At 41.7% G+C, this 18160-nt stretch overlaps 1 protein-coding gene across 3 annotated transcripts in view; it reads right to left on the reverse strand.

The window, feature by feature from the left end:
* The window catches only part of tlx2 (T cell leukemia homeobox 2), a 15308-nt gene extending 147 nt beyond the window's left edge, over positions 1–15161 (reverse strand). The window contains exons 1-5 of one of the 3 annotated variants that reach the window (XM_053428435.1): positions 13948–15161; positions 6825–7034; positions 5921–6179; positions 2303–2483; positions 1–1803 (exon numbers count right to left, since the gene is read on the reverse strand). The exon at positions 1–1803 is cut by the window's left edge and continues 147 nt beyond it. In XM_053428435.1, coding sequence (XP_053284410.1) covers positions 1792–1803; positions 2303–2483; positions 5921–6179; positions 6825–7034; positions 13948–14467 — 1182 coding nt within the window. In that variant the 5' untranslated portion in view covers positions 14468–15161 and the 3' untranslated portion in view covers positions 1–1791. Of the gene's footprint in view, positions 2484–5920; positions 6180–6824; positions 7035–13947 lie in introns of all 3 variants that reach the window. The other 2 variants (XM_053428432.1, XM_053428436.1) reach the window with 2 other exon arrangements.
* Positions 15162–18160: the final 2999 nt, after the last annotated feature.

Below are 18160 nucleotides of genomic sequence, written 5' to 3' on the forward strand. Positions count from 1 at the left end.
TGCAAGATGAATCGTGACTAGGGTTGCAAAGGGGCGGAAAATTTCCGGTAAATTTCTGGGAACTTTATTGAAACTTTCCATGGAGATATTAAGCTCGGGAATTTTGGGATATAAAAAAAAAACCCCTCCAATTTGCATTTCTCCATCACAAGATAATTCCCAGCATCCTGCACACTACAGCAGGACTATTGAGGCCTGCTGTAGTGTGCAGGACTAGTCAGGTAAGTTTCAATGATATTAATGGGGAAAATATATTAGCATGCTGATTGATTATTTGTCATCTGTCCATCTAGCCTCTTTCTATTCATCTATCCATCAAGTGTAAAATATTTTTTAAGACGATTCCAATCGTTTGGCCAACTCTTTATATCTCTGGCATTGCATTAGTGTTTTTTTACAAGCTTTTTTCTCATCTTATTCTACATAACAATGCCACGTGCACTATCTCATGTGTGGAGACATTTCACCCCAGCCAATGTAGAAGGAAAGGCTGTGTACATTTGCAAATACTGTGCAAAGACCTATGTTAAGAATGACACAAAGATGCAGAAGCATATAGTCAAGTCCCCAAAGTTTCCTCAGGGCTCAAATCAGCCTATGACAAAACAAAATGTTTATATTTATGTCTGTATATGACAAGGTAAATACAGTTAGTATAAATTACCAACACAATTTCCAGTTTATTCCCGTTAATTCCCATTAATTCCCGTTAATTCCCGTTAATTCCCGTTAATTCCCGTATATTCCCTTATATTCCCGTATATTCCAGTTAATTCCCATGGAAAGTTTCCAACTTTGAAAATTACCGGAATTTTGCAACCCTAATCGTGACCATGACACGTTTGATTCAGAGCAAAAATAAACTATTGGAAAAAATTAACTGTAGCTTCTTGTTTGCTGTGACCGATCATGTCAGTCTCGCTCAAGTTGTTTCTCACACTGTGCAAGAAGAACTGAAGCAGCTTGAGTCCTCGGTGAACGTGTTCCACTGAAATCACTGGAACAAAAACATAAACACAACTTGTGTTTCACTTGGCGGCTGCACAACTTGTACTTTCTCCAGCGCTCTCATTCTAATTTGAGCTGGCATCGCTCTCCGTGCCTTTATTTACCCAGAGAGGCAGCTTTTCGGGCGACGCCTCGCTTCACGTTCACACATGGGAGCTGCAGTCATCAGTTTTTATGTATAAAGAGAAGTGAAGGTATTGCTCTGTCCTTTTGATGCACTCTGATGCTATCTCACCTTCGGGTGGTTATGAAACATTCGTGTGTAATCATCGCCAACTCCCACGAGGCTAACTACCTCTCTAAAATCATAAAGCATTATTGCATGGTTTTTTCATAATGGTGACAAACACTGTGAGGAAAGAGAGGCAAGAAAAAAAAAAACCCAGAAAGGTCTGTCATCTTTTCAAAAAGTCACAATATCATTTAATATAAAACACCTTTAAATTGAACATAATGAGGAAATCTTTGATCAGCAGTTCCACCGATCCACTACCACGTGACCGCTGAGGAGCTCGGCCTCGACGGCAGCCGACTTCAGCGGTACTTTCCGAGTGCACACAGAAAAGGGGTTGAAACATGCATTTACTACATTGTACAAAGTCGAAAAGCGAAAAAAAAAACAGGAGGTCTCTTTTTTATTTTGTTGCCATTCGTGGCAGAAACGTCTCTGCCGCCTCGTGAGGGATCCGGAGGCAAAAGAGGGGGACAGTCTTGATAGGTGGGCATGTACAGAGGTGTCCATTTGTGTCCCGGCACTTAGGGGGTAAAGTGCCCTCCTCTCTTTTAGACCGTCAGCTGAAGGGAAAGCGGAAACTTGGTGTAAGGCAGGAGAATGACTCAACACATTTTTAGAAAGTTACGGTAACAGCTGTTCAATCTGTGACAACCAGTGAGGCCAGTGCGGCTGCAGAGCTGGGAAGTCCACTGACTGGGTTCTGTAGCTCTGGGCAGAAACAGATAGCTGCTCTCTCTCTCTCTCTCTCTCTCTCTCTCTCTCTCTCTCTCTCTACACATGCTCCCCCACCATTTTGCTGGTAACGATCAATGACTGACGTCCATTCAAATACTTTCCTGTATCTATAACAATCCCATAATGCTGCTGTGCTATTTTGTCCATTCTATCTGCTGTCAACTTGATACAGACGTTTCATTCCCTGCCTTATCCCCCTCTCTCTTTTTCTCTGTGTCCTACACACACACACGCACACACACACACAAACACACACACGCACACTCACACTCACACTTACACACACGCTCACACTACAGATGCCACGGAGGTGACGGAGGTCACCTTATTGTCATCTGCCCAGGGCTGCAGGTTCTGCAGGGCGTAGAGGGAGGAGTTGTGCAGGCAGAGTGGGTCGGGCTGCAGAGGCTGGCTCAACGTCTTCTGGAAGGCTTCCTGCTGAAGCTGCAGCATCAGCCGGTTGGCCTGCTGCCGCTCTGCCTCTCGCTCCTCTGCAGTCTGTCTCCTGGGCGGACAGGGGGGGGGGACAAAAAGAGAGAGGAACAGTTAGGACCTGTGTGGTGTTCATTTTCATGGGGGGAATCAATTATTGCTACATACAGCAGAACTGTTTCTTAGAGTTTGTCTCATATCATCTTAAAAGAACCGATTGTGCTTTCTTTGTGCTTTCTCTAGATGTGTGGTTCCTAACCTGGAGTTCAGGACCCAGTGTCAACCGGCTAGTCTCTAGTTTGGCATTTTGTCCAGCGCCATCTTGGTTTTATAAAACCTTAAGTAACCGTGTTCTGAGGAGTGGGGGGTGGACATTGGACGGGATTAGCTGTCAATCACAACCATCAAGCTGTGATGAGGACTTTAAACTATCGACACCATAAACTCGTGATGATATTTGACGTTATAAATCAAGTGAAAGGTTGAATAATTTTCTTTTAAAACCAGTGGATTCCCCCGGTGGTCATTTGAGAGAATACAGGGTTCAGAGGTTTCCGCATCGGCTCCTGAGGGTCAGAGGCTTTGACATTTTAGGAGAAGAAGAGGTGGAGTACAGAGGAAACAGTAGAGAAGAAACATGACCAGTGTTTTTTCTTGCAAATTAGTGAATAGTTTCGCTGCATCAGACTCTAAACAGCCAGTGAGCTCACGCAGCCAGTAACAGGGAGTCCTAATTATAAATCATTTACTTTTTAACGAGCCACAAGGAGACTGTCCTCAAAAACGAGCTTCTGGGAGAAGCTTGTTATGACCCATAGTTACATTTTATAGTATGACCTCTAGTGTCCATTGTAATCATGGCCCCAGAAGTGAAGCCAAATCATCTTGATAGCCCCCTTGTGGCTGGCTGCAGTATAGGTCATAAATCACGGACCAAACAAAAAAGTTAAATTACACGTTGAAATACATTTTTTTTTTTATCCGGTTTGAGTCGTTTTAGGCAAAGTGTTAATTTGTTCCTGTAAGTTTGGTTTTATTTGATGCTATAAAAACAGGTTGAGACGTTATGATTGACAGCTGAGACTGACTCGTGATTGGTCAAGTGCTTGTGTCTGCAGGGCCTCAATCTCTGGGCTCAGGCTTCATGTTACGTCTAAAGCCCAAGATGGCAGAACCTGTATCCGGGATATTTGGGCTTTGTTTGTGTAAAATGGAGGAAGAGGAGACGCGTCGTCCGTCTTTATTCACAGTCGATAGCTTTAAACATGTTATCTTTTAATTTGTAACTTTAATTTTACGTAACCTGACCAAACTGTGATCATTTCTTAAGCCTGACCACATGTTTATGATTGTAACAATGACGATAAAGGAGGAACTCCTGCATTATATTGTATTAAAATGAGAAATGTCCTGTATGGACAATCGGGTCGGAGTGTTTTTAGACGACAAGTCAAAAAGAGGACAGGTTGTTAATCTGTGCATTTGAGAATAAGATTGATATGTGTCTTATGTTTTATTGAATCAATCTTTATTAAGTTAATATCTTAACATAGATTTTAAAAGCTATGATAATGTCCAACTGTCAATATAAATAACTGACAGCACATTCATGTTTAAAGCTCCAACGTGCAAAAAATAACAAGAAATAAAAAGGATGTAGTGTTTTTAATGGTTATTAATGGAAGCACAGGAACCAATAAAGAAATCAAACAAACAGAAGCAGATCCAAAAAGCTAAAATCTCACACAGAATCCACAATGAAACCTGTTCCTGTGTAAATGCTGTGTGTGTGTTTACTGCGTGTTTATTGAACACCTGCGCCGCTTCGCTCCGGCCCCGGGGCTACGTGACAGCTGATCAGCTTGAGTGACAGGTGCTGGCGAGGGAACGTGACTAACGCAGGGGGAGGAGGAACGGGACACTTCCTGCCTCAAGGTGAAAAGTTACATCTGTTTGTTTTTCTCCTTTTCTTCTCGGCGCTCGCAGCACATGTTAACAGTAACATACACCCCCCCCTGTGTGGTGTCAGCGAAAAAAAGAAGCACAGATGGGTGTTTCTCCCAAGATGCAACAGTGTAAATAAAGAACTGAGATAATAATCGCAGGAGAGAAAAGGGAAAACACGTCTAACTCTTCTTCCATTGTGATTATAAGCAGATGAAATGCTGCTTTTGCACATAAATAGTTTTTCTAATCTACTTTCCACTCGCTAACTACATTGTTCTCTGTTTTGCATGACAAGAAAAAATCTGCATCAACATATATATTATGAATTAGCCCCTTTTGTGAGATTACGTCGACGTCGCTATAATAAAAACAAATCGCAATAAGCAAACAGCTGCCGTCAAAAGTCAACAACAACAACAACAACGTACAAATTGGCAGGAAAGAATCGAGCACACCTTCTCCAACAACTCTTTCATACACGCCGGCCTCGCATCCATTAGCCACACATTATTGTTAACAGCATTATGATAATCTCATTGGCTGCCTGTTGATTCGATCATCCTCTTGTTACGAGCGTAGTCGTCACGCAAAGACATCCCTCATGCTCGTCCCTCATCAGGTGCACACCGCAGGGAGAGGCATAAATCTCTGCTAAACTGGGGGGGCGGGGGGGGGGGGGGGGGGGTCTGAGAAGTGTGTTAAACCGATTCCCTGGTTCCTCATGCGACATGTCATTCAGTCCCGGATCCAGAAAATTCACTGCTAATACGTCTCATAAGAGGAAAATCATGTTTTTTTTTTTAAACTACAGGCTGTGATTGGTGTTATTTTACGTTATCAAACCAAATATCAATGTCACTGTGTATTCAAGACAATAAATCAACCTCTAAATGTTAAATAGGCAAAAACACAGTTTGGTTTTAAGTGATTTCTGTCCGCATGAGATTCAAAACTAATTATAAAAAGCTTTAGGATCATTTAAACATTAAAACCCTTTATGTAATTTAGTTGGTAATGTGCCTTTGAATCATGCGTCCTGGCCCTTTAACTAAGGGCAGGGCATCGTAATCTGATTTCCTCCTCATTTACGTCCAAATGGCCATAAACAAGAGAGAGAATGGAGTTAAGCTGTGTGTGTGTGTGTGTGTGTGTGTGTGTGTGTGTGTGTCTGTGGACTTGGCAGTCAATTCCTCCTGTGAGTGTTCCAGTATTGCTTTGGACAGCAGTTTTCTTAAAAGGCCTTTCAGGAGGCTCACAAGCGATTGTGCTTGGTCAAGCGAACTGGCCCCGACTGGCAGCTACGCTAAGCAAAATAGGTGTCGTGTTGTGCGACGCCCCGGATGCTTCAGTTGTCGACCGTCTTTCTCCAATCGAGCGTTTGGGACCCGGAGCAAAACAGTGACACTTTCACTGCTGTCGATTTATGGCACAAGAAAAGACCCGAAGGAGTGCCCCCCCCCCGACCACCCCGCCTCTGAAGAATCCATCAAGACCTGTTTGTTGTGCTCGAGTCAAACATGGTGGGAGAAACACGCAAAAATGAGCTTCTGAATTGATTCTTACCGCCATTTTGTCCGTCTGTTCTGAAACCAGGTCTTGACTTGTGCGTCCGTCATCTTCAGGGCCTTGGCCAAGGTGGCGCGCTCGGCCGACGCCAGGTACTTCTGGCGGTGGAAGCGTTTCTCCAGCTCGCAGATCTGCACCCGGCTGAAGGAGGTGCGAGGCTTTTTCCTCTTGGGCGGCGTGCGGTTCTGGTAAGGGTGGCCGATACGCCGGGTCACAGAGAAGGGCGAGAGGGCAGCTGAAAGACAGGGCGGGAAGACTTTAGGATTTATTAGACAAATAGATAGTTTGGTTTAGTTATTCATTAAAACACTGTGTGTGTTGCTGGATTAGTGCTTTAAACATTATTCATATACGTTAGTGTTATCAATAAGGTAACTGGAAGTAATTGAGGTGTTTGGACCTAAAAGGTTTAAGATTAATGACCGTTCGTGTTCCCGGTTATTTCCATTTTTCCAGCCTGCAATGATCTGGAGCTTCTGGAGAATGAACTTATTTCCCCTGAGCCGTCCTATGTAAACACTCCTTTCGTTCTCCAGGCCTTGTTTGGATAAAATTATTGTCCAGTTCGTCTTAATTTCTGGAAAAAGCCAGCAGTGGTTTGTTTGTGAGAGAAGAAGGTCAACGTGATTACAACTACAAATCTCTTGCTGGGGTTTGAGAACCAAACAGCACAATGAGTCGTCCGGTCAGGACATCAAAGGAAAAGACAAGAGGGACGTTTAGAACATCTGAGATCGGTTCAACTCAGAGTCAGATGATGAATCGACCCTCGTATACTTTAAAGATCATTAATAAAGTCACAACAAACGAGAGGGATGCACTCAAAGATCATGTGTGACAACAATGGGTGAGGTGAGGGAGGTGGTTGAGAGGGGGAAGGGGAGCAGGGGGGTGGACTCACCTGGGCAAGCCCCCTTAGGGAAAGGATAGTCTGCTAGGAGGCCACTGCCGTCTCGCAGGTGAGCGAGCTCGGGGTAATAGCATTTAGCTAACGTCTCCACAGTGCTCCAGACAGGGACCCTGCCGATGTCTCCCTTGGGGAGATGACAGAGGGACCCGGCCCCCGGCCCCCCTGTGGCCTCTCCAATTCGGCTCTCCTCTGCCTGCTCCCCTAAAGGAAAGGGACAAACAGTAAGGTCCCACATCTGGAGCACAACAGCAGCAGCAGCGGCCGCCAACGCCAACGCCGCCGCCGCCGGGCAGGCACCGGCGCTAAGCAGCTAATCACATGAAGGAGGCCTGAATGGTGAACAGACTCTGCTTTAATGTTGTTTAGCGCTGGTCTCTTAAGTTAGCATTTGGAGAGGCTAGGCTACACAATGAGATATCGTCCATTTGGAGAGAGTAAGTGACGACTGCGGGTTTACAAGGATGAATAATCAGAAACAGGAAGTGAGGGTCATCTGATGACGATGTGATGAAGGTCAACACATGATTTAAAAACCACTGTGATGATATTAAACTTCTGGAAATAACGTAAGTAATAATATCACAGACTTTCATCCAAACAACGGGAACAGTAAAGAGGATTTTGTTATTCAGGGGGAATTAAATTCAAACACACAAAGGTCAGATATTTGTTATTAAAGCTTGTTCATGTATTATAACTGTATTTTCCGCTGCTTTGTCATTGTGTCTTTTCAAAATAAGATATCGTCCATTTTGAAAAAAAATTGGCATAGGTTACAACAATGAATCTAGCACGAACAAGTCGGCCAATCAGAAACAGGCAATGATGACGATTTAAAACCAGCTGCGAAGATGTTAACGCTCTGAAAACAAAGTCAATAAGAGTCGTTTTCGTGATTTATGAGGAATTAAATTCAAACATTTAACATTTCTGCACAAAATATCTTCCATACAACATCGAACATTTATATTATTAGAGTTTGCAGCAATAACCCAGATAGTTACTGGTCTTAAATAACAATTGCTGCTTTGTCATTTAGTCTTTTCAGAACGTTTTACTTCACACACACAGAGTATGAATCCACATTTATGGTTTTCTCCTCTCTGAGCCTCGCCTGCCCGGTGGTTCACTTTCACATATCACTGTATCTGGGTATTAATAACAACTTATCTCCTGCATCATAAAATATCTATGAATCCTGTCTATTTTGTCAGCCCTGGGTAAACAGAAGATCGATAGATGTAACCCGATCGTTTTTGGCCATAGATCCACTCCCCGGCCACATTCTCAACTTGAAGCCGAATGGAAATCAACCAAAGAAAAAAACGTCTCCCTCTGTGTCTGTGTGTGTCTGTGTGTGTCTGTGTTGTTCCTCCCCAGCAAGCTGTCGAGCCTGCTGTCTTACAGGGTGTTGATCTGTTTTTGTGTTGTCAGAAAAGCTCACCAGGAGCCAAAATGAATATGAAAAACATCTGCATAGGTGTCCCCCGAGGGCCACGTGCTGCTGCTGCTGCTGCTCTCAGAGTTTCAGAGACCTGAAAATTCATTTGCCACCACGACGATGACAATTTGGATTGGAGATGGAACACGAGGCCATTACGCGCTCGGTGGTCGTTTCCAGGGAGCTGCCGACATCCCCCTGGTGGTGCTGAACAGGAGCGGCAGATTGAGGCGAACACAAGCAAATGATTTGTGTCGTAAAGACAAATAGCTGCAATGTGCTGTTTACTGTAGAGGTCACATTACGTTGCCTGATTGGAAAGGAGAAACGCGGATTTAATTTTTATTGTCTTTTGTCTTCTGCTGCTCATTAATATTATTACTAGGTAATATTACTACTTAGTAATAATATTGTTATTACATTATTATCAGATTTAACATTATATGTTCCTCTAAAGCGCATTAATAGTTAAAAATACATATGAACAGGCAGCTATAGCAGATCCAATTTATTGGTTGGCCCATATGTTTGTGGATATGCATCAATATGAAAACAATTCAGACAAAAAAATATTTTCTATATTATTTTCAATATATTCTGTTAATTATGATAAACGGTAAAATACCGAACCTTAGTTTCATTTAGTTTGATCTTAGGAATCCTTGGCAATATTTCTATGTACAGTCTATTATGGCCAAATTAATCAGTATTGGTAATTTTCACTACCTAATGTCAGTATTGGCACTCGCACATAAAAATCCATATCGGTCAGACTTGAATCTATATTTACACATAAGTTTATAAAGTGACAGCAGCTGTATAACTGCAGCAGCTCTGCAGCCCTCAATCGTGACCTTTCTGCTCTGCACGATTTTAAATCTCCTGCTCAGATTCTTGTGGCGACCTCTCTATGGTGTTCCTGTCATAAATATATATATATATATACATTTAAACACAGTCATAGTTATTTGTGGATGACTTCTCATTGCCCCAAACACTAGCCTCACTGGTTCCGTGCTGGGAGCCAGCAGGCCTGCTGTGGCTCCCAGCGGCAGGTCGAGGGGAATAAATACTGCATTACACGGCTATTTCAGGCCATCTGCAGGCGGACTAATGGACCAGGCCCATACGAGCAGGTTCAGAGGCAACATGCAGCAGGAACCTGCAGCTGCAGCTTCACTTCATGTGCACAACTCTGATCGATATCCTGAGGATGGTACGGATACTGCAGCAGTCACGTTTAATGTTGTGACTCGAGGTGTAAGACTGAGACTGTCTATTCATGAATCATGCATCAGGTTTACTTCTTTGCCATTATTACTGTAAACTGCTGTGTTTCCGTTATATATAGAACCACAATGATTTAAATACTGAGCTTGAATCCAAATTAAAAAACACTGCTCCTGCAATAGACCATATTCCTGCATGTACATGTATTGTAATTGTATTTTTTAGCTACGTTGTCCTTAGACCTTTTCAAAAAGAGATAATCTCCATTTGTCAGTCATTCAACAATATGAATCGTAGTAGAATTTAGTATTCTTATAATATATAATATATTTATATAAAGAAGTCTTCTGTCTTTACCTTCCACTATAAAAAAAATACTCAACAAAACATTATTATATAGCTATAATAAAATACCACAATACTAAAGGTACAGAGGCGAATTAGGGCCATATGACAAAAACACCAAAAAGGTCAGACCTCTTTAAATTTCGTAATAAAAGTCCACATGAAAATATTACAGAAAGCTTATGGAGCACATGTGTCATTGCAAAGATGATAAATTACATATTGTTCCTGCAGAGACTAAATCCAGCTAAAGAAAGAAACTGCTTCTTAAATCAGCCCCGAGTATTTTCTATAAAAGCTCCATAATGAAATAACACTTAAATATGTTTCTTGACTATTAATAGTTTTCCTGAGCAGCCTGGAAAACAGTTAAACAGCTAATGGAGCGTCTGTGTAGAGGAGACATACACAGGCTACCGGACAATTAAATGTGTTTTAAAATATAAATGAAAAATAAAGAAGAATATAATAAATAAAAAACTGCCCAAAATGCTGCAAATAAAAACAACATCACCTGAGTTCTTCTTCACCTCCACGAATTGAAGAAGCGAAAAGTGTTGTAATACTAAATCTGCTGTCTGGATAATACAATTTAACATAAGCATATCAAAAAAATAAAATGCCACCGTGGAGAATATGTTTCCCATAATAAAACCACTTATACTTAATAACACTTCTCGGTGACAGCGCCTCCCTTCCCCTCTGCGGATATTACCTCGGTAGCAATCTAATAAATATATCCGTGAAGGATTCTAAAGGGGATATTGAAATATAACATGAACATATATTGCTATTTATTACACTATACGGGACACACGGGCGGGCACGCGCAGTGTGGTGTCACAGCAGGGGGAGCAGGGGCACGTGCGGGCGCGAGGGCACGAGGGCACGAGCGGAAATAAAATCGCGTTGTTCTGCCTCCGACGCCATAAAAACTCAAACTGAGATTTAATGCGCAGAACTGCAGCTTTAATTAGGTTTTTTATCGCTGCTGGGCGACATGATGCCAAGATTATTACATTAAAGATGGACATTATCATCATCATTATTAGACCATAATGATATAAATGATATTATTATTATTATCCTTATTATTATTAGTCGTATTGTTATAATTAATAATGGTACTTTGAATAGTCTAGCTGGTTGAAACAGCCTCCTATCACTAAAGTTGCTAATGGCCTCTCGGATATGACCTAGTTTATCATTAATAAATACAAATACGAGCTTCTCCTCACTACGACTTCATTATTTTAAACATTTTATGAACGTTTCTTTTTTATTTATTGATTGATTACAATTGTAAATCAAAATAGAACCGACTTCATCTTTTTCGTTTCATTTTATTCAAAATCCTAACGAGCAGAGAACTCTGCTTTAAAAAAAGACTATGGTCAAAACTTTAGTAATAATAATTACACTGTGGTGGATTTGAAATTATTACAATTGTCGTAATAAATTCCAAAGTAAAAGATAAAGTCACATTTATGTATCGTTAAAACACGGAGAGCAAACGTGGCAAAAAGAAGCAAATCGATTAAGTTGGATACAAATACATCTTTCAATTGATGTTTTTTGCTTTATTTGTTTTAGTTAAATATTCGAAGGTTAATCTGTTGCAATAAACATTTTGAGTGTTGAATGATACTACTACTTATATTACTATACTACTACTGCTACTACTACTACTACTACTACTACTGCAACTACTACTACTACTACTACTAATAATAATAATAATAATAATAGCAATAATAATAATAGCAATAATTATAATAATTATAATAATAAGCGACGTTTGGGAAAATAATAAATTAAATTAAATTTAAATTAATGCATTTAGGTCCATGCGTAAAAAAACAGAGGGGCTTTTCTGAACTTGAGCTCTGTGGAAAACGTGTCCTATTTTTAGTTGTGGATTAAAGTGATTCCATTAACGTCCAAATCTAAATCCAACGATAAACCTCCTGTGATGTAAAACATGAATTCAGGTCATAAGCACCAGAGTGAGAGAGAGGGATAAGACAAATGTGAAATAACCTAAATACTAAGAACACGTCCATGTTCGTTGAGATCCTTCAGAAACGTGCTCAGCTGTTTTTATTCTGCTCTGGTTTCACGTTGGAGAGAAAAACAAGAAGCAGAGACAAACGATTCCAATGTTCCATCAGGACAGACGAGGGTCGATCTGATTTACGGCCTTTTATAGAAAACAGAGCAGGCTAATTCTGGACTGAGTGTCTGTGTGTGTGTGTGTGTGTGTGTGTGTGTGTGTGTGTGTGTGTGTGTGAGTGTGTGTGTGTGTGTGTGTGTGAGGTGCAGATCTTTGGCTGATCAATACAGTGGAAAGATATAAGCTGCGAAATAATTACAGCGACACAAAGCTGAGAGAAATTAAACGAGAGGCCCTCGGTGACTATGAGTAAAATTGATAAGCCTATTTACACCGTATCTTTTTGCAGTTGACATATCGTCCCCCAGTATTTAATAATTAATCGGTGAGAAGGAACGGAATAGTGAATATTTAATGTGTACAGAGGGTGGGGGAGGAGTGTGTGTGTGTGTGTGTGTGTGGTGTGAGGTGTGTGTGAGGTAGAGTGTGTACGTGTATGTGAAGTGTGTGTCTGTGGAGTGTGTGCACATGAAGTGTGTGTGTGCATCTTCAAAACGATGAGGTCATGAGAATATAAAAATGTGGAGCACCCCCCCCCTTCTCCTCTGAAATATGAATAAATAAAACCAAACATTGTCGTTTAACTTAAAGTAAAGACAACAATGATGTAATATAATATAATAATATGTCTGATAACATTTTACTGTTATGCTCTAAGTTATTTCACCACATGTCTTTATTTGAATTGATGCATTCTGGGAGAAATATGATGAGGTTGTGTTGCCAGGGACAACAGATGGAAATGTGCATTTGGGGCTTTTGGGCAACAGAAACAAATTATTAATAATCTACATTAGAATCAATGTGTTTTGTCCCCATAGAAATACAAATTAATTTAAGAAAGATGATTTTTATATATATTTTTTGTGATTGTTTGGTTTTACACCAAAGATGCAAAAGCACATGGATAATAATAATTCTCAAAAAAGCTATGATTGAGTTTATAAAAACAGTATGCATGTAATAATTAAAGTGGGATTATGTGACGATAGTAGAAACTTACTGTCTTGTTAAAATATGTAACTATGCATATTTCTGTAGTTATGTTTATTTCTAATTTGTCATGTTTTTAGATTCTTCTCTATAGAGGAAGTTGAAATCTAAAGGTGATTTATAGGAATAAAATTAGGTATATTTACAGTCTATGAAGCTATTCCTTTTTATTGTTGATTTATTACAGTTATGATATTAACTAATATATGCTGCTGGTTGTTTTGGAACCTTTTCAAATTTACAAAGAATTAATGACTTATTTTACAGAATATAGAGAAAATCAGAATTTAATTTAATTTAACAAGCTGTGGTATTATCCACTATAATAATACTAATAACAATAGACTTGAACGTGTCATTCACTGTTACAGTTATGACTCATCTTCCTCTTTCTCGATTGCTTCACAGCAGAAATAAAAATCATTTATCCTCATGAAAAAAAAGGAAAGAAAGAAAACCAGGGGAACGTCGTTATCCGTCATCTGCTGTAAATGGAGAGTGATGGTCCAATACTGATTCATCAGCGTGTCCATGTCAATCTCTGCACTCGTTCATCAGGCTGCCCTTCCAGCATAACACAAGTGACTCTGTTGTGTGTGCGTGTGTTTGTGTGTTTGTGCATGAAGCATTCGTTCTAAATTACAAACCCTACATGTGAAATCACCACGCTCCAGTCTGTCCTGTTCAGGCCCCAAGTTCAACTCAACCGTCCAGGAGACACTTTGCAAAAAGCAAATGTCAGGAGGATCAGGATATCACAAAGTGAACCTGCTCTGTCACGAGGAACATTTCATTCTAATCACTCATCGTCCTTCTAATCTGTGCGTAATTTGTGCGTAAAACGCCTGAAGAAGATTACTCCTCTGGCCAACATCTGTGTTAAGGACACACAATGATCATACAGCTGTTGCAGGAGAAAACTTTCACTGTACCTGTTAGTCTCTCCTTGGCGAACCTCCTGCTGCTCTCCATCCACGGGAAGGTGAAGTTGGCCGAGTTGCCCATCCCCATACCGGGCACCGAGGCGATGCCGGGTCCGATGCCCGGCGGATGCCCTGAGGGGGGCGGATGCGGCGCGGCGGCGACGGAGGACGGCGGCGGCGGCATGGGTCTGTGCGCCGGCACCCGGATCACCCCGCCGGCGCCACCGCCCGAGTTCACGTTAACGTTCATGTTCATGTTCATGCTGACGTTCATGTTCATGTTGACGTTGTAGGAGCCGGCCAGACCCGCCGCCGCCGCCATGGAGCAGGCCGGGTTGTAGACGCTGTTGTACCCGTTGCTGTAGACGTTGGGGGCCAGCGCGTAATCCGGGTCGCCGTTGGTCCGGTTGGGCAGCATGCAGCCGCTGGACTGGTCCGAGCTGTTAAGGATCTGGTCGATCCCGAAGCTGATGGGCTCATGCTGCTGCTGGTGCGTCTGGTTCACCTCCTCGATCCCGGTGTGCTCCATAGTTCTGTCGGTTTTACGCGCGTGTCAGTATATTCACAGACGTGTGTTTGTAATCTGGCAATTCACGCCTTGGGGTGGGGGGGGACAGAAATCACGGTTTGTGTGTTTGCTGCAGAACTGTGCGGTTGTTTCTGTCTTCGAGCATCGAACACAGGCCTCTTCTACTCCCAGGAAACCAATAACGAGTCCGGCGCGGTCCAAAATCTGCCCATTACTTCTGTCCAGCAGCGGCATCGGGTGTTCCCTAAATTAAATGCCTATCCGTCGGGCTAAAAAAGAGCGTATCCATCCTTCACAGTGCGTTCTCTCCCCGTGAACTACACACAAGGAAACCTAACAACCGGGGGGGGAAACAACAGAGGATTATCCGGAGTACTTACAGACAACAAACATCCCTGCTGTGGGGTTTTTTTTAGGAGGGGGACGCGGTTCTCTGGAGGGACTCGATGCGCTTTGTTCGCTCTGCTCTGGCTGAGACCATCCACGCGCAGGGGGCACGGCAGGATGCCCGCGGGCTCGTCGCATCAGAGGCACAAAACCAGTGAAACCAGGAGACGCTGGGAAACGCGGCGCTGACCTCGCAGGGCTGGATGTTAATTGGAGGTGAGAGCGTTGTGCCGACTGGAGGACTGCGATTCAGCAGGTGAGACAACCCTCTGCGTAAAAGCTGCCATTCGGTCATCCAGCCAAACCTCCCTCCCTCCCTCCCTCTCTCTCCCCCTCCCTCCCTGCTGGTAGGACAGTTGTTTTGCTCCGATGTCTTAAAGAAACAGCAGCTTCTTTTTTATTCTGTCGTTGTTTTCTGCAGCTTTTCAGGAGGTTTCGTGCGTTTTAGTGGATTTGAGGCCTGAGACGAATCTTTTTATAACGTGTTTCACCTTAGTGCATCATCTCGATTATCGAGAAATCTCACTTTTATATCAAATTCACAGTTTGGTCTCGTGTTGAAATTGTATATTCATTAAAGTTGTATGTTCACAGGCTACATGATTTATTAATGGACTTATTATCACTAATGTACATGTGACGTGGCCTCTTTCGTTTGATAAAGGATTATTAGAAAGGGAGATATTGACTCTGCCGGAAAAACCGATTAGCCTTCACACACTGACCATTGAAGAACTGACCATTCAAGAATATATATTCATACATGTATAATGATAATAAGTCATTAATAAATTATATATATATACTGTTCACATTAAGATAACGTGGTTTCATGTGCAGGAACATTTAGTTAATAGATACAAAACTAATTTACACCATTCCTCGTGTCAGTTGTGACATGTTTGTACTGAACAGACCAAATCTATTATTATTATCATTATTATTATTATTATTATTAATAGTAGTAGTTGTATTACTAGTAGTAACAGTAGTAGTAGTAATAGTATTAGTATTGTTATTAATATATTTATTGGGATTGTTATTATTACTATTATTATTAGAAGTAGTAGTAGTAGTAGTAATAGTAGTAGTAATATTACTAGTAGTAGTGGTAGTAGTAGCAGTAGTAGTAGTAATAGTATTAGTATCGTTATTAATATATTTATTGGGATTGTTATTCTGACTATTAATATTAGAAGTAGTAATAGTAGTAGTAGTAGTAGTACTAGTACTACTAGTAGTAATAGTAGTATGAGTAGTAGTATGTTGTGTTTAGCAGGTTTATGATTGAAATACATATATTTATGTGATATTTATTTTATTCTCCATCTTCTCTGACTCTTGCTGAGTTTCAGTGTTTTTGTGTTGTTGTTTTCTGAGGGTTTCAGTATTTTTGTGTTGTTGTTTTCTGGGGGTTTCAGTATTTTTGTGTTGTTGTTTTCTGGGAGTTTTCTTGGTGTGTGAAACCGTTTGCAGCACAGCCCCACTGCGGTGTCCTGGTTCGGAGCCTCACGCGGAGGCCTCCGGAGAACCCTCCACTTGATGAGCTCCGGTTTGGGATCTCGCTGCCACACAGGAGGAAGGCTCCGTGCTGCTGGACGCGGTTCGGTTTCAGAGCCTGACAGCAGGTGAGGCACCTGAAGGCAGCAGTGAAGCCCAGTGTCTGTGCAATTAAAGGATGCCACACACTCAGGGGCCCCAACGGAGCTCGTGCGAGGAGGCCCCCGGAGTTTCCCGGCACCAGAGACCAGGCACCGATATCTCGGACGCATCAGATCCTGCAGGAGGATGAACGGTTTCCGCGTGTTCTTAAAGGCGGGTTACGTCAGTAGTACAGTACAGACAATACCAGACATGAACCGTGTGTGCGCGCCAGACTGAAGCAATAAGCTGTTGCACTGTTACGCACAATGAAGCAATAAATCCAGTGATATTGACGGAAGTGTGTGCAGCGTATAAAGGCCTGATTTAAACCGACTGGTAGAGAGAGAGAGAGAGAGAGAGAGAGAGAGAGAGAGAGAGAGATGGATGGATGGATGGATGGATGGATGGATGGATGGATGGATGGATGGATAGATAGATAGATAGATGGATAGATAGATAGATAGATAGATAGATAGATAGATAGATAGATACATAGATAGATAGATAGATAGATAGATAGATAGATAGATAGATAGATAGATAGATAGATAGATAGATAGATAGATAGATAGATAGATAGATAGATAGATAGATAGATAGATGGATAGATAGATGGATGGATGGATGGATAATTAAACCGATGGACAGCAACTGGAGTCGGATCCAGATGTGAACCATGGTTTAACCTCTTCGCGCCCGGAGCGACGACGCGCGTCGCCGGGGTCTCAATTCAATAAAGGTGAAAAATGGCTCATAATAAAAGCGCGACACGGGGAAAAACGAATTTAATATATCACCGTTTTATTACGCACTTATTTCACTTTCTGTGCGAATAAAGATATCTCTCAACTGCACGAGGTGGCTAGAGGGAAGCATAAAAATCAATTGTGTGAATTCAGGGCCATATCAATAACGGTGCGGGGACGGGAGTGTGCGCGGCTGCTATTAAGGCCTGTTTATATTTGCGCGTTGCAGGGAAATGAATAGGGACGAGAGGACGCGCCGAGCCGCGGATCAGTTTACTGACAACGTAATTGGCCGTTTATGCAAAACCGTGAAGATGAACGAGCAGGAAGCGGAGACACAACGCGAGGGAGGCTCTGCAGGGCAGCGCGTCTCTGACAGGGAGAAGTCAGCTGCTCCACAGAACCACTTTAACCAGTTTACACCGGGACAGGCAGGGATCACGCACCGGGACACACGTGCACACCGACAGGAAGAGGAGTCTATAGATGGATGTGTGATGTGTTGGGTTGTTATATTCTGTCGTGCTCCATAATCTTGGAGGTTTCATGGGCTTCTTGTTTTTATTTTTGCTCTTGGAAAAACACTTTGTGGTTGAGTTTGAAAAGTGCTTTATAATAACATGTTATTATTCTATTTATTATTAATAATACGAAATAACTGCAGGGTTTTAGTATAACACAACACACAACTATCTCTGTCTTATCGTACTGAGCTGCACTTTATACCGTAACTTATATTTATATTGGTCATATTCCTAGTTGTTGATGACATTATGTATTCCCATTGTATATCATAACATGGAAGACAATATAATTTGATTATTCCTTTTTTATTTATTTAAAGGCCAAAATAATCTTACAGTTTAAGAGTTTTAAATGGTGTGTTTAAAGTTGATTTATGTATGTGAATAGTTTG

Source organism: Pleuronectes platessa, chromosome 8, assembly GCF_947347685.1.
Source record: "Pleuronectes platessa chromosome 8, fPlePla1.1, whole genome shotgun sequence".
Classification (NCBI taxonomy): domain Eukaryota; kingdom Metazoa; phylum Chordata; class Actinopteri; order Pleuronectiformes; family Pleuronectidae; genus Pleuronectes; species Pleuronectes platessa.